General features: G+C 39.8%; 1 protein-coding gene across 4 annotated transcripts in view; it reads left to right on the top strand.

Moving 5' to 3' along the window:
• Prkdc (protein kinase, DNA-activated, catalytic subunit) overlaps positions 1 to 5,453 on the top strand; it is a 217,548-nt gene extending 212,095 nt beyond the window's left edge. For 3 of the 4 annotated variants that reach the window (XM_039088537.2, XM_008768933.4, XM_017598214.3), the window contains 3 exons: positions 1,661 to 1,849; positions 2,758 to 2,897; positions 4,901 to 5,449. In XM_039088537.2, coding sequence (XP_038944465.1) covers positions 1,661 to 1,849; positions 2,758 to 2,897; positions 4,901 to 5,105 — 534 coding nt within the window. In that variant the 3' untranslated portion in view covers positions 5,106 to 5,449. Of the gene's footprint in view, positions 1 to 1,660; positions 1,850 to 2,757; positions 2,898 to 4,900 lie in introns of all 4 variants that reach the window. The other variant, NM_001108327.2, reaches the window with a different exon arrangement.
• The last annotated feature ends 9,585 nt before the right edge of the window (positions 5,454 to 15,038 follow it).

Raw genomic sequence — 15,038 nt, 5'->3', positions numbered from 1 at the left:
AAAGGGCAAAAATACTGTAGTTGTTCTATCCAGGAGACTAGATGTCCTCAGCAATCCCAGTCAGGTTCTGGAGTCCTGGAAGGTTCCTAGAGAGCTGCTAGTCTTCAGTCTGTGTTGGAATCCCAAAGAAGTATGTTATAATACCAGCAGAGGAATGCCTCGGCAACAGGATAGATGAAGTTGCTAGTGAAACCTAGGGTAAATGGACAAAAAGTAAAAGTTTTCTTCTAGCATGTCCTTTATGTAGGCTGCCACCAGGTGTGGCCCAGATGTAATATGAGAGTCTTCCCACCTCACCTGATCCAATCAAGGAAATCCCTCACAGAAGCTTGGGTTCTAGTTGATTCCAGAAGAAGTCAAGTTGACAACCAAGTGGCATTATAGCACCTCCAGAAATTAATTAAAGGAGGTTAAGTTGACTTTGGCATTGTTCTGAAACCTGACACTTTTTGAAGAAACAAATAATCTCACCCGCATTTTAGGCTGGTACATGACCTGTAAGTCATGGGAAACATAATAATATACAATCAGAGACAAGAAGAAAAAGGTATTACGTTGTTAGAAAAACATGTAACTAGAGCGTTTTATACAAAATGTAATTTAAATTGTTTTTGTTGTGCTTCTGAGTCTCCTAGGTTCTGGGTTACTCCATAGAAGTTTATGCCTTGAGGGGATAATGCAATCTGAATTGATTGTTCTTGGATATAGGAATTACCTAGCTGATTTTAAGAAATGTGTAGTTTCCCGAGCATGGACTATGCCTATAACCTCAGCACAAGGGAGTCTAGAGAAGGAAAATGATTGCAAATTCAAGGCAAGCATGGCCCTTGGAATAAGACCCTAGCATAAAAAAACCAGGACCAATGAGATGGCTCAGTGGGTGAATGTGCATGCCAGCAAGCCTGATGACCTGAGCTCAGTGCACAGAACCCACACCATGGTAGAAGGAGAGAACCAGCCCTTTTTGGAACAGAATAAACATTAAAAAGAAAGAAATCAGAAACAATAAGATACAGTTGTAGCCTCACTAAAAGGAAATAATACCCTTAAGGAGGTGCTTTATTTGCATTTTGACTATTTGAGAATTTTAGTTCTTATATGTCATAGTTAGCATCACTATTGCTATGATAAAACACCATAAAGGGAGGAAAGGGTTTATTTGGCTTGCACTTCTTTCTTTTTTTTTTTTTTTTTTTTTTTCTTTTTTCTTTTTTCTTTTTTTCGGAGCTGGGGACTGAACCCAGGGCCTTGCATTTGCTAGGCAAGCGCTCTACCACTGAGCTAAATCCCCAACCCCTGGCTTGCACTTCTACGTCATAGCCCATCACTAAAGGAAGTCAGGACAGTAACTCAAGCAGGGGAGGAACCTGGAGGCAGGAGCTGATGCAGAGGCTTTGGAGGGATGCTACGTACTAGCTTGTTTCTCATGGCTTGCTCAGCCTGATTTTTTATAGAACCCAGAACCAATAACCTAGGGATGGCACCACCCATAATGGGCTGGGTCCTCCCCCTATCAATCACTAGTTTAAGAAAATATTCTATAGGCTTGCCCCGTCTTATAGAGGTATTTTCTCAATTAAGATTGTCTCTTTTCAGATGACCTTTGCTTATGTCAAATTAACATGAAACTATTCAGCACAATGTTTTTTCTCTTATTTAGTTTCTTCCAATCCCTGAGTTGATGCCTTTTCGTCTAACCCGCCAATTTATCAGTCTCATGTTGCCAATGAAAGAAACGGGTCTTGTGTGCACAGTCATGGTGCATGCACTGAGGGCTTTCCGCTCGTGTGCAGGTCTGCTCACTGATACCATGGAAGTTTTTGTGAAGGAACCCTCCTTTGATTGGAAGGTATATTTTGGTTTTGGATAGACACACTCTTGTCTCCTTTGTATTGTGAAAATACATCATTGTATTTACTGAAATGTTTATATTGTGCTACGTCTCAAAACTAACCTAAAAAAAATCAGATAAAAAGCAAAACACTTTTTTGGAAGAAACATACTTCTATGTTTAGCTTGAGCCTAACTGGAGGTGACAGAATGGACCCATTGGTAACATTAAGTATAAATTCTGTTTTCATACACAATTTATTGTTGTAATTATAAATAGGGTCTTATTCTAGCCTGGGCTAGCCTAGAATTCACCACATAGACAAGGCTGTCCTAGAACTCAAGGGAATCTTGCCTCAACCTCTTGATTTCTGGAATTATAATAATTCTTCTCCAAACCTACAACTTTTTACAAAAATGTTTAGTTTTTATGAGTGTTTTGCCTGCAGGAATGTAAGTGCACCATAAGCATGCAGTACGCACAAAGGCCAGAAGAAGGAGTGCCTGTATTAGAATTGCAGAAGGTTGAAAACAACCATGTGGTTTCTGGGACCTGAACCCTGGTCCTCTGTAAGAACTTCAAATGCTTTTAATCCTTGAACTATCTCTACAGCTAACAAAAACTTTGATTTAGAAACCATTCATGGGAATTCTTCCTTAATCCTAAGAACAGATAAATAGTGCTGTTGAATCAATTATCCAGAATAGCCCCCGAAGCATTAAGCCTAGTGGAGTTTGTCCCTTTATATGGGCGTCTTCTCTCCTCCCTGCAGCACATGATCATGGTAATATGTGCCATGTCAGAATCTGACTACAAAGCTAGAGAGCTGTTCCAATTGTAGATCTTTGTTTTAGGATCATAACTTGGTTTAATTTTTTTTTTTAATGTAATGTGTATATTCTATTAAATGTGTTCTTTCCCTTTAGGGTTTTGAGCAGACGATGCTAAGAAAAGGAGGATCATGGATTCAAGAAATAAATGTAACTGAAAAGAATTGGTATCCACAACACAAAATACGCTATGCTAAGAGAAAGTTAGCAGGGGCCAACCCAGCAGTTATAACTTGGTAAGAGTTGATTGTGAATCAAGAATCTGTGTGTTCAGAAGCGCTTTGTACTTCAGAGCCTTGTGAGCAGTATGACACTCATCACTGTGGCGATGGGGAAGAGGGGCTGAGGGAGGCTTACCACTCCAAACCCAGGCCTGCAAGGCCTGTGGCTCATAACTGTGTCCGCTTGTGCTTCTGTACAGCCAGCACCAATAGGAAAACCAAGGCCATGCCATAGTATTGTTACGTATATGAGGAAGCTTGGAATTCATATTTGCCTTTGTACTTTTTGGGGCATTTGACCCATTTGATCCAGATGAACACTAGTATCTTATAGTAAAGAATACAGTGTGGGCTTCTCAGATAGTAGAATGACCTGCATTGACCTTTAGGTTTGTTTGAAGTTTTTTAAATGGAAATCTAAAGCAGATAGAAATTTGTAGGTATTATTCCTAGGAAGTAAAAAACTTAGACTTCAGTTCTGAGCAGTAGTAATATGTACTCTGTAATTGACTTGATTTTCACAATAGCGTCAAATCTATACAGTGATTGGTGTTAGCAAGAGAGTGAGCTGCAGAAATCAATTCAAAGTCTGTCAGACTTAAATGTGAAACATTTAAGCTGATCTTCATGACTGCACTTGACTGACAGAACATGGTGTGACCCCAGAAGTGTGATGAAGTCCAAGACATACAAGTTGAACTTGAGAATTCCCAGCTGCGCTTTACAGGGTGTAATCAGGAACAGTGGAGGGATGGGAAAGTAACTGAGGGTTCCTGAGCTAAAAGCACAAGGCCTGGGTTCTATTCCCAGAGCTAGATTTTGTTTTAAAATGTTTTCTAGAGCACACATGTGTGTGGACAAGCAAATAATTTTTTTAAAAATTTAAGGAATGGGGCTAGAGAGATGGCTTGGCATTCAATAGCATTGTTGGTCTTTGAAAGAACCTGGGTTTGGTTCATCTGTGCCTCCAGGTCCAGGGAATCTGAAGCCCCTTCTGTCCTTCTCAGACATAAGGCATCATGTAGTGCACATAATGTGCAGGTAAATCATCCATGCACATACAATTAATAAAAAAAGTCATCTCTTTAAAGAAAAAAGGACAGTTCACATGTTAACAAAATTCTTCAAGTCATAGTATCTGAGAAAAGATGCATGCCTAAAATAAGTTTAAGAGCACAGTATGGGGCCAAGGAATGATAGACAGTTCAGTGGTTAAGAGCACTTGCTCTTCCAGAGGGCTAGAGCTTCAGTTCCCATTTTACACAGCTTATAACCACTTGTAATTCCAACTCCAGAGGATCTGATATCCTCTTCTGGCCCCTGGAGGAACCCACAAGCACAGACACGAATCTCTAAAATAATTTTTCTTAAAGCCCAGTGTGGTGATACAAACCTATCATCTCAGCAGATGGGAGGTAGAAGTCATCCTTGACTACATACTAGGTTTGTGGCCAGCTGTGACAAGTGGCCTCTTCTCAAAAACAAATTCCTTATAATTCAACAATACAAAGACAACCCAATTTTTAAAACAAGGTCAAAGTAATCAAACATTTTTATAAGAAAAATGTACAGATGGTACAAGTAGCCACTAACTGAGTGGAGACGTGCTCAGCATAAGTGGTAGTTTAGCTGATGTAGTGACAATCTGTGTCCTGTGTTTTATGATGGCTTTCAGATGGGATGGGATAAGAAGTGTGAGCAGGGCGTGGAGAGCTGTACGGATGGTGGGCGTGGAAATTTAAATAGTTACCACTGTAGCCAGCATGTCCACTCCTGAGTGGCTACCCTAAAAAGGTGAAAACTTATGTTTGAACTAAAATTTCCATGTTAACAATTGTATTATTCATGCTTTATTTTTCTACCAACCCAAACTTTGAATTCACAGTTATAAGTGACTTGAGGGGGGAAAATGTATAAATGATAATAGAATAATTATAAAGGATAGCTAGAAATACAGGTCAAAAGGGGAAAGTTATTTGTGTCTGTGTTTTCATATTCATTCAATACTTTTTTTCCAGTGATGAACTACGTCTAGGCCATGAAGCTTCACCAGCCTTCAGAAGTTATGTAGCTGTAGCTCGAGGCAACAAAGACTACAACATTCGTGCACAAGAGCCAGAGAGTAGACTTTCAGAAGAGACTCAAGTGAAGTGCTTGGTGGATCAGGCGACAGACCCCAACATCCTTGGCAGGACTTGGGAAGGATGGGAGCCTTGGATGTAAAGCCTATGAGTGTCACCAACCATAAAGCATTCTGTCTCCGAGAGTCTCCTAGACCTTCACCGATGGCAGGATATTACTGACAGACTGAATCAATCTACTTTAGAGTGCTGGTGAGATGGCTCAGGGATAAAGGCACTCATTACCAACCCTAATGTCCTAACTAACTTCAATCCCTGAGACCCATATTGGAGGCAATGAACCAACTCTTGGAAGTTGTCCTTTGACCTCCACACATGTGCCATGTGTTATATTCACCCACACATACCCACACATAAATACATATGCATACATGTAAATACAAAAAATATGACAAATATTAAATATTTCTTTCTTGTTTCAAAGAACCAACTCTTCATTTCACTGATTTCTTTGCTTTTTTAATTTCTGCTCCAGTCTTGATCCTTTCTCCATGTTCTGTTGTTAGGTGTGGTGGGTCTTTGTGCACCATGGTGCATGTGTGGAAGTATGTAGATCCCATGGATCAAATTCAGATCATCAGGCTTGGCAGAAGCATCCTACCCTGTTGGCCAGCCCATCTCAGATGTGTGGGTGGGTGTGTATGTGTATGGGTGTGGATGTGTGTATGGGTGTGGGTGTGTGTATGGTCTGTTATTCGGTCTCCATAGCTGTATTGTTTTGTCATTTTTATTGCTGTTTGGACAACCTGTTCCTTGGTATAAGTGTGGTATTTGAGTCACCTGGGTAGTGGTTTAGTCCCTGGGAGCTCTGGTTGGTTGGTATTGTTGTTCTTATGGGGTCATAAACTCCTTTAGCTCCTTTAGCTCCTTCAATCCTTTCCCTAACTCCTCCAACAGAAACCCCTTTCTTAGTTCAATGGTTTGTTGCTAGCATTCACCTCTGTATTTGTCAAGCTCTGGCTGAGCCTCAGAGGAGAAAACTATGTCAAGTTCCTGTCAGCATGTACCATTGGACATCACCATTAGCAATATTGTCTAGGTTTGGTGGCTGTATATATGTGGGCTGGATCCCCAAGTGGGTTAGGCACTGAATGGCCATTCCTTCAGTCACTGCTCCAGATTTTGTCTCCATATCTCCTAAGAATATTTTTGTTCCCCCTTTTAAGAAGCATCCAACGTGTGTTGGTCATCCTTCTTTTTGAGCCTCATATTGTCTATGGATTGTATCTTGGGAAATTCAAGTTTTGAGCTAATATCCACTTATCAGTGAGTGCATACCATGTGTGGGTTTCTTTTGTTTGTTTGTTTGTTTTGTTTTGTTTTTTGTGATTGGGTTACCTCACTCAGGGTGATATTTTCCATCCATTGGCCTATGAATTTTATGAAATCATTGTTTTTGATAGCTGAGTAGCGCTCCATTGTGTAGATGTACCACATTTTCTGTATCCATTCCTCTGTTGAAGGACATCTGGGTTCTTTCCAGCTTCTGGCTATTATAAATAAGGCTGCTATAAGTGGAGCATGTATCTTTGTTATATGTTGGGGCATCTTTTGGGTATATGCGCAGGAGTGGTGTAGCTGGGTACTCAGGTAGTACAATGTCCAGTTTTCTGAGGAACATCCAGACTGATTTCCAGAGTGGGTGTACCAGTCTGCAATCCCACCAACAATGGAGGAGTGTTCCTCTTCACATCCTCGCCAGCATCTGTTGTCACCTGAGATTTTTGATCTTAGCCATTCTGTCTGGTGTGAGGTGAAATCTCAGGGTTGCTTTGATTTGCATTTCCCTGATGACTAAGGATGTTGAACATTTCTTTAGGTGCTTCTCAACCATTTGATATTCCTCAGCTAAGAATTCTTTGTTTATCTCTGTAGCCCATTTTTTAATAGGGTTATTTGGCTCTCTGGAGTCTAATTTCTTGAGTTCTTTGTATATATTAGATATAAACCTTCTATCAGATGTAGGATTGGTAAAAATTTTTTTTCCTAATCTGTTGATTGCAGTTTTGTCCTAACAACAGTGTCCTTTGCCTTACAAAAAATTGGCAGTTTTATGAGGTCCCATTTGTTGATTCTTGATCTTAGAGCATAATCCATTGGTGTTTTCTTCAGGAAAATTTCCCCAGTGCCCATGTGTTAGAGGCTCTTCCCCACTTTTCTTCTATTAGTTTCAGTGTATCTGGTTTTATGTGGAAGTATTTAATCCACTTGGATTTAAGCTTTGTACAGGGCAATAAGAATGGGTTGATTTGCATTCTTCTACATGCTGACCTCCAGTTGAACCAGCACCATTGAAAATGCTATCTTTTTTTTTTCCTCTGGATGGTTTTAGCTCCTTTGTCAAAGATCAAGTGATCATAGGTATGTGGGTTGATTTCTGGGTCTTCAGTTCTATTCCATTGATTTACTCACTTGTCTCTATACCAATACCATTACAGTTTTTATCACTATTGCTCTGTAATACTGCTTGAGGTCAGGGATAGTGATTCCCCCTGAAGTCCTTTTACTGTTGAGAATAGTTTTCCATATCCTGAGTCTTTTGCTTTGCCAAATGAATTTGAAAATCTCTCTTTCTAACTCTATAAGAATTGAATTGGAATTTTGATGGAGATTGCATTGAATCTGTATCTTTTGGCAAAATGGCCATTTTTACTATGTTAATCCTGCCAGTCCATGAGCATGGGAGATCTTTCCATCTTCTGAGATCTTCAATTTCTTTCTTCAGAGACTTGAAGTTTCTGTCATACAGAACTTTCACTTGCTTGAATAGAGTCACACTGAGGTATTTTATGTTATTTGTGACTATTGTGAAGGGTGTCATTTCCCTAATTTCGTTCTCAGCCGGTTTATGCCTTCAGTAGAGGATCTGTTTGAGTTAATTTTATATCCAGCCACTTTGCTGAAGTTGCTTATCAGCTGTAGGAGTTCTCTGATGGAATTGTGACTTCTTTCTATTTTGTTTCCCTTTGGACTCCTTTTGTTTTCTGATTGCTCTGGCTAGAACTTCGAGTACTGTATTGAATAGGTAGGGAGAGAGTGGGCAGCCTTGTCTAGTCCCTGATTTTAGTGGGATTGCTTCAAGTTTCTCTCCATTTAGTTTGATGTTGGCTACTGGTTTGCTGTACATTGTTTTTACTACGTTTAGGTATGGGCCTTGAATTCCTGATCTTTCCAAGACCTTTAACATGAAGGGGTGTTGAATTTTGTCAAACACTTTTGCAGCATCTAATGAGATGGTATATGTTTTTTTTTCCTTGAGTTTGTTTACATAGTGGATTATGTTGATGGATTTCCTAATATTGAACCATCCCTGCATGAAGCCTACTTGATCATGATGGATGATCATTTTGATGTGTTCTTGGATTTGGTTTGTGAGAATTTTATTGAGTATTTTTGTGTCAATATTCATAAGGAAAATAGGTCTGAATTCTCTTTCTTTGTTGGGCATTAGTATGGTTTGGGTATAAGCATAATTGTAGCTTGATAGAAGGAATTCGGTAGTGTTCCTTCTGTTTCTGTTTTGTGGAATAGTTTGGACAGTGTTGGTATTAGGTCTTCTATGAAGGTCTGATAGAATTCTGCACTGAACCCATCTAGTCCTGTGGTTTTTTTGGTTGGACGTTTAATAACTACTTCTATTTCTTTAGGACTTATGGGACTGTTTAGATGGTTTATCTGATCCTGATTTAACTTTGGTACCTGGAATCTGTCTAGAGAGTTGTGCATTTCATCCACATTTTCCAGTTTTGTTGAGTATTGGTTTTGTAGTAGGACCTGATGATTTTTTTTAATTTCCTCAGATTCTGTTGTTATGTCTCCCTTTTCATTTCTGATTTTATTAATTTGGATACTGTGTCTGTGCCCTCTGGTTGGTCTGGCTAAGGGCTTATGTATCTTTTTTACTTTCTCAAAGATCCAGCTCCGGGTTTTGCTGATTTGTTGTATAGTTCTTTTTTTCTACTTGGTTGATTTCAACCCTGAGTTTGATTGTTTCCTGCCATCTACTCCTCTTGGGTATATTTACTTTTCTTCTAGAGCTTTTAGGTGTGCTGTCAAGCTGCTAATGTTTGCTCTCTCCTGTTTCTTTTTGGACTCACCCAGCACTAGAGTTTTTTCTTAGCACTGCTTTCATTGTGTCCCATAAGTTTGGGTATGCTGTGCCTTCATTTTTATTAAATTCTAAAAAGTCTTTAATTTCTTTCTATATTTTTTCCAAGTTACCATTGAGTAGAGCATTGTTCAGAGTTCATGTGTATGTTGGCTTTCTGTTGTTATTGAAGACTAGCTGTAGTCTGTGGTGATCTGATATTATAAATGGGATTATTTCAGTCTTCTTGTATCTGTTCAGGTCTGTTTTGTGACCAATTATAAGGTCAATTTTGTAGAGAGTTCATGAGGTACTGAGAAAAGGTATATTCTTTTTCTTTTAGAATGAAATGTTCTATAAATATATGTAAAATCCATTTGTTTTATAACTTCTGTTAGTTTCTCTGTGTCTCTGTTTAGTTTGTTTCCATGATCTGTCCATTGATGATAGTGGGTTGTTGACATCTCCCATTGTGTGAGGTGCAATGTGTGCTTTGAGCTTTAGTAAGGTTTCCTTTATGAATGTAGGTGCCCTTGCATTTGGAGCATAGATATTCAGAATTCAGAGTTCATCTTGGTAGATTATTCCTTTGATTAATATGAAGAGTCCTTCCGTATCTTTTTTGATGACTTTTGCTTGAAAGTTGATTGTATTCAATATTAGAATGGCTACTCCAGCTTGTTTCTTGGGACCATTTGCTTGGAAAATTGACTTCCAGCCTTTCACTCTGAGGTAGTGTCAATCTTTGTCACTGAGGTGTGTTTTCTGTAGGCAGCAAAATGCTGGGTCCTCTTTATGTATCCAGTCTGTTAGTCTATGTCTTTTTATTGGGGAATTGAGTCCATTGATGTTCAGAGTTATTAAGGAATAGTGATTCTTGTTTCCTGTTATTTTTGTTGTTAGAGGTGGAATTACTTTTGTGTGGCTTTCTTCTTTTGGGTTTGTTGCAATGAGATTACTTTCTTGCTTTTTACAGGGTTTAGTTTTCCTCCTTCTGTTGGCAGTTTCCATCTGTTATCCTTTATAGGGCTGGATTTGTGGAAATATATTGTGTAAACTTGATTTTGTCATGGAATATCTTGTTTTCTCCATCTTTGTTAATTGAGAGTTTTGCTGGATATAGCAGCCTGGGCTGGCAGGCTTAGGGTCTGTATGACATCTGACCAGGATCTTCTGACTTTGATAGTCTCTGTTGAGAAGTCTGGTGTAATTCTGATAGGTCTGCCTTTATATGTTACTTGACCTTTTTCTCTTACTGCTTTTAATATTCTTTCTTTGTTTTGTACATTTAGTGTATTTTGTTGAAGATATTTACTGGCTCTTTAAGTTGGGAGTCTTCACTCTCTTCTATACCTATTATCCTGAGGTTTGGTCTTCTCATTGTGTCCTGGATTTCCTGGATGTTTTTCATTAAGAGCTTTTTGCATTTTACATTTTCTTTGACAGTTGTGTCAATGTTTTCTGTGGTATCTTCTGCTCCCGAGATTCTCTATTCTATCTCTTGTATTCTGTTAGTGAGGCTTGCATCTATGACTCCTGATCTCTTTCCTAGGTTTTCTATCTCCAGGTTTGTCTCCCTTTGTGATTTCTTTATTGTTTCTATTCCCATTTTTAAATCCTGGACGGTTTTTTCAATTCCCTCGCCTGTTTGGTTTCATTTTCCTGTAATTCTTTAAGGGATTTTTGTGTTTCCCTCTTTAAGGGCTTCTACTTGTTTACCTGTGTTGTTCTGTATTTTTTTAAGGAAATTATTTATGTCCTTCTTAAAGTCCTCTATCATCATCATGAGATGTGATTTAAAATCCACATCTTGCTTTTCTGGTGTGTTTGAATATCCAGTATTTGCTTTGGTGGGAGAACTGGCCTCTGATGATGCTAGGTACTCTTGGTTTCTGTTGCTTAGGTTCCTGAGCTTTCCTCTCACCGTCAGGTTGTCTCTGGTGTTAGCTTTGTCTTGCTGTCTCTGACTGTTGCTTGACCCTGTTGTAAGCCTGTGTGTCAGCATCCCGTTGACCTATTTTCTTTCAGAGGGATCTGGGAACAGAGAGCTGCTCCTTGGTTTGTGTGTCCTAAAACCTCTAGGCAGGTTGGGTGGAGCAGAAGAATTGGTTTTACCTCTGCTCTCAGGTGTGTCAGCGCTCCTGGAGACTGACTTTCATCTCTGGGCTCAGGTTGAAACCAGAAGGGTCCTACCCCTGACTGCTCCTTGGTTCCTGTATCCAAAGGCCTCTAGGCAGGTTCCTCTTGGGCCAGGAATGTGAGCAGAAGTGGCTGTCTCCCCTCGGCTCTCAGGATTGTCTGCACTTCTGAGAGTCCAGCTCTCTTCCCTAGTTCAGCTCTGGGTGCAGGCAGAAACCGAAAGTATCCTGTCCCTGACTGCTCCTGCCTTTATGAACTTCACAGCTTCTTGTTCCATTGTCTGGGATCTGCACATGATCTGGACTCGTCAAAAGTGCTTGGGTCACATCTCCAGCTCTGCCCTCTGTAGTACTCCAGGATCTGGTGTATTCCACTCCACTGCTGCTGTGGTTCTTGGTTCTCATCCCAGGTACTGACATCTCTAATATGCCGGGGTCTTCTGCTGTAACTAGGCTTCACCAATAGCCTCTCATAGGCTCCCTTCATGGTGCTAAGCCTCAATTTCTTTGTATAACCCCTTCAGTCCTGGGCTGTCAACACCAACTGAAGCCGCACCTTCACCAACAGCCTTCCCTGGCTTCTCATAGTGCCAAGCCTCAGATGCTCTGGTGACTCTTATACATTACCAATTCCAGATTCAGCCTGAGGTACAATCTTGCCTGTCTCTGGAACACAGCTTCTTTGTGCTCTCAGAAAACACTTCCTAGATTTCACCTCGGTGATGCTGGTTTCTTCTCAATCACTGCTAATTCCTTAGCTCCAACTAACCAGCATCAGTTGTCCCAGTAACCATTTTTATTCTTGGCTCTAAAGACAGAGCCACATTGCTAAAGCTGCCAGTTCTGCTGCTTGCTGGGGCTGGAACATGGCCTCCCTTATTTTATTACCAGATTTCTGTTTTCCAACTCCTTCATTGCCTAAACTTGGCTGTCCTGGAACTTGGCAGAGATCTACTGGATTCTTGAACTTTCCTTCTGCAAAAGTCTTTGTTGGAATAGTCTAACCAAAGTCTGTTAAGCCACTCTAAGAAAAAACAACACACACACACACACACACACACACACACACGCCCCATTTTATTAGAGAACCATGACTAAAAGAGGTAGTGTGTTTCATGGTGAAATACAGTCCTTGAAGGCAACAATTTTTTTAAGGGGAAGAAGGGGGAAATCCAATCTACTAGTCTATGTTGTGATTGGGGTAGCAAGACCATTTATATTCAGATTGAAAGGTGTGTATTGATTCTTGGTTTGCTAATTTTTTACCTGTATTATTTTCCTCTTATCTTGCTTAACCATTTCTGTACCAGTTTATTTTTCATGTTATTACACTATACATGACATAATTTAGTCATAGTCACCACACATTGTCTTCTTATGGCCTTCTCCCTCTCCTGTACATCCTCCTCCTCTTTCCAGTGAGATCCCCTCCTACTGTCATTCTTTTGTGACCCAGGAAGTGTAAATTGGGTTTACAGGAGTATGCGCATCTTACCACTGAGGAACATACCTTCCCTCGACCATAAATAGCTGTCTGCATAGAAATCCTCAGGAGGATTGCCAGCCACTGTGAGTTCACGGCCACTCTTAGCAGCCATTCCTGTCTTGATTACAGATAGATAGATAGATAGATAGATAGATAGATAGATAGATAGATAGATAGATAGATAGATGATAGGTGTGTGTGTGTGTGTGTGTGTGTGTGTGTGTGTGTGTGTGTGTGTGTGTGATTTATGTATTTGAATACACTGTCACTCTCTTCAGACACACCAGAAGAGGGCATCTAATGCTATTATAGATGGGTGTGAACCACCATGTGGTTGCTGGGAATTGAACTCAGGACCTCTGGAAGAGCAGTCAGTGCTTTTAAGTGCTGAGCCATCTCTCCAGTCCGGTAAATATATTTTAAAATGGGAATTTTAACATATTAATAAACCATCTTCATCTAGATGCCAGTTCATTCTATAAGTATGTAGATATTTAAATGTCATACATATATAATATCTGATTCAAAACAAACTAATAAATTTTATTGTGCTTAAAAATTACATTTTTTTGGCACCCTGATCACTCTATACAAAATTAATTCTGATCTAATGCACATTGGAAACTTTGCTGTCACATCTCAGCTTTTTTCAATAGTTGATTACCAAGTCCTGTTGCTTCTTTGTATGTTAGAAGGGTGGGCCTCTGTGCTTTGCTTTTTTTTTGCCACCTTTTGTAGTTGAATCCTCGTTTCTGATGATTTCACTGAAATAAGTTCTTGTTTTGAGACAGGGTGTTGGCTCTGTAATACAAGTAACTGCCCCTGTCCTCTCACAGTCCTCTAGCCTCAATTTCCTAAGTCAGTGTTCAGAACCTATGGGTTACGACCCCTTTGAGAGTTGAAAGGCCTTTTGACAGAGGTCACATATTATGTATCCTGCATATCATATATCTACATTATGATTCATAACAGTAGCAAAATTATAATTAGGAAGTAACAACTAAAACTTTATGACTGCATATCATATATCTACATTATGATTCATAACAGTAGCAAAATTATAATTAGGAAGTAACAACATAAACTTTATGTCACAAAAAGCTGAGGAACTGCACTAAAAGATCACAGCATTAGGATGTTTGAGAACCACTGACCTAAGTGCTGAGATTCAGGCATGATTCTCCATGCCATCTTCTCACAGTTTAGGTTTTTAGATATTGGATAATGTGTCACAAGCTGGTTGTGAACTCAATATGTAATCAAAGATGACCTTGAACTCCTCCAAATCATTCTGCTTTTGTCTCCTGAGTATTATAGGTGTGTTCCTGTATGCCTGTGCTTGTTATATGTTCCTCTGTGTTTGTTTTAGGACTGGGTCTCACTGTGAATCCCTGGCTTAGAAACTGTGGCTTCCTATTATCTCTGCTTCCCACATACCAAAATTACAGGTCTATAGCCCCATGACTGGTTGGTTTTGCAATACTTTCTTACCTTATGTCTTAATTAGGGTTTTACTGCTGTGAAAAGATACCATGACCAAGGCAACTCTTATAAGGACAACATTTAATTAGGGCTGGTTTATAGTTTCAGAAGTTCAGTCCATTATCTTAAAGGTGGAAATATGGCAGCATCCAGGCAGGCAATGTGCAAGAGAAGCTGAGAGTTCTATATCTTCATTTGAAGGCTGACTTCCAGGCAGCTAGGATGAGGGTGTTAAGTCCATGCCCACAGTGACATACCTACTCCAACAAGGCCATATCTACTCCAAAAGAGTCACACCCTCTAATAGTGCCACTCTCTAGGGTGAGCATATACAAACCATCACACCTATCATGTTTTCTCTGGGATTATCCTTTTCTGAACGTGAAGACAGCTGCCTCATTTCACACAGAATTACACAGCTACAACCAATCATGTATAGGTTGTGTGCTTGTTTCTGTAGTACTTTGGCACAGTTGAGCAGTTGTGGCAAACCAAATCTAAAATGTTTAGCACCTTATCCTTTGAGAATAATTTTGTTAATCTGTTTGGCCCTATGCATTGCTGCTGACACCTCTGAAATCTTGATTCTCAAACTCACAGTACCTGTCTTCAACACAGAGTAGGCCTTCTCCTTAAACCATGATAGCCACAACAGTCACAGGAGGGCTGCCTGCCGGGGTGGTAATGGAAATAATGTTTTCTCCAGAATGTAAGAAGGGAGTCATGGAAGAGTATCTACAATGTGTCTTCCATTAAAGAGAAAGTGGCTACTGTATCTGGACTTGATTCTGTGAGGTACAAATTGAACCTTTCTGGGACCTC

This window comes from Rattus norvegicus, chromosome 11 (assembly GCF_036323735.1).
Source record: "Rattus norvegicus strain BN/NHsdMcwi chromosome 11, GRCr8, whole genome shotgun sequence".
Taxonomy (NCBI): domain Eukaryota; kingdom Metazoa; phylum Chordata; class Mammalia; order Rodentia; family Muridae; genus Rattus; species Rattus norvegicus.
The sequence above is the reverse complement of the archived record's forward strand: the minus strand, read 5'-3'. Positions and strand labels throughout refer to the sequence as shown.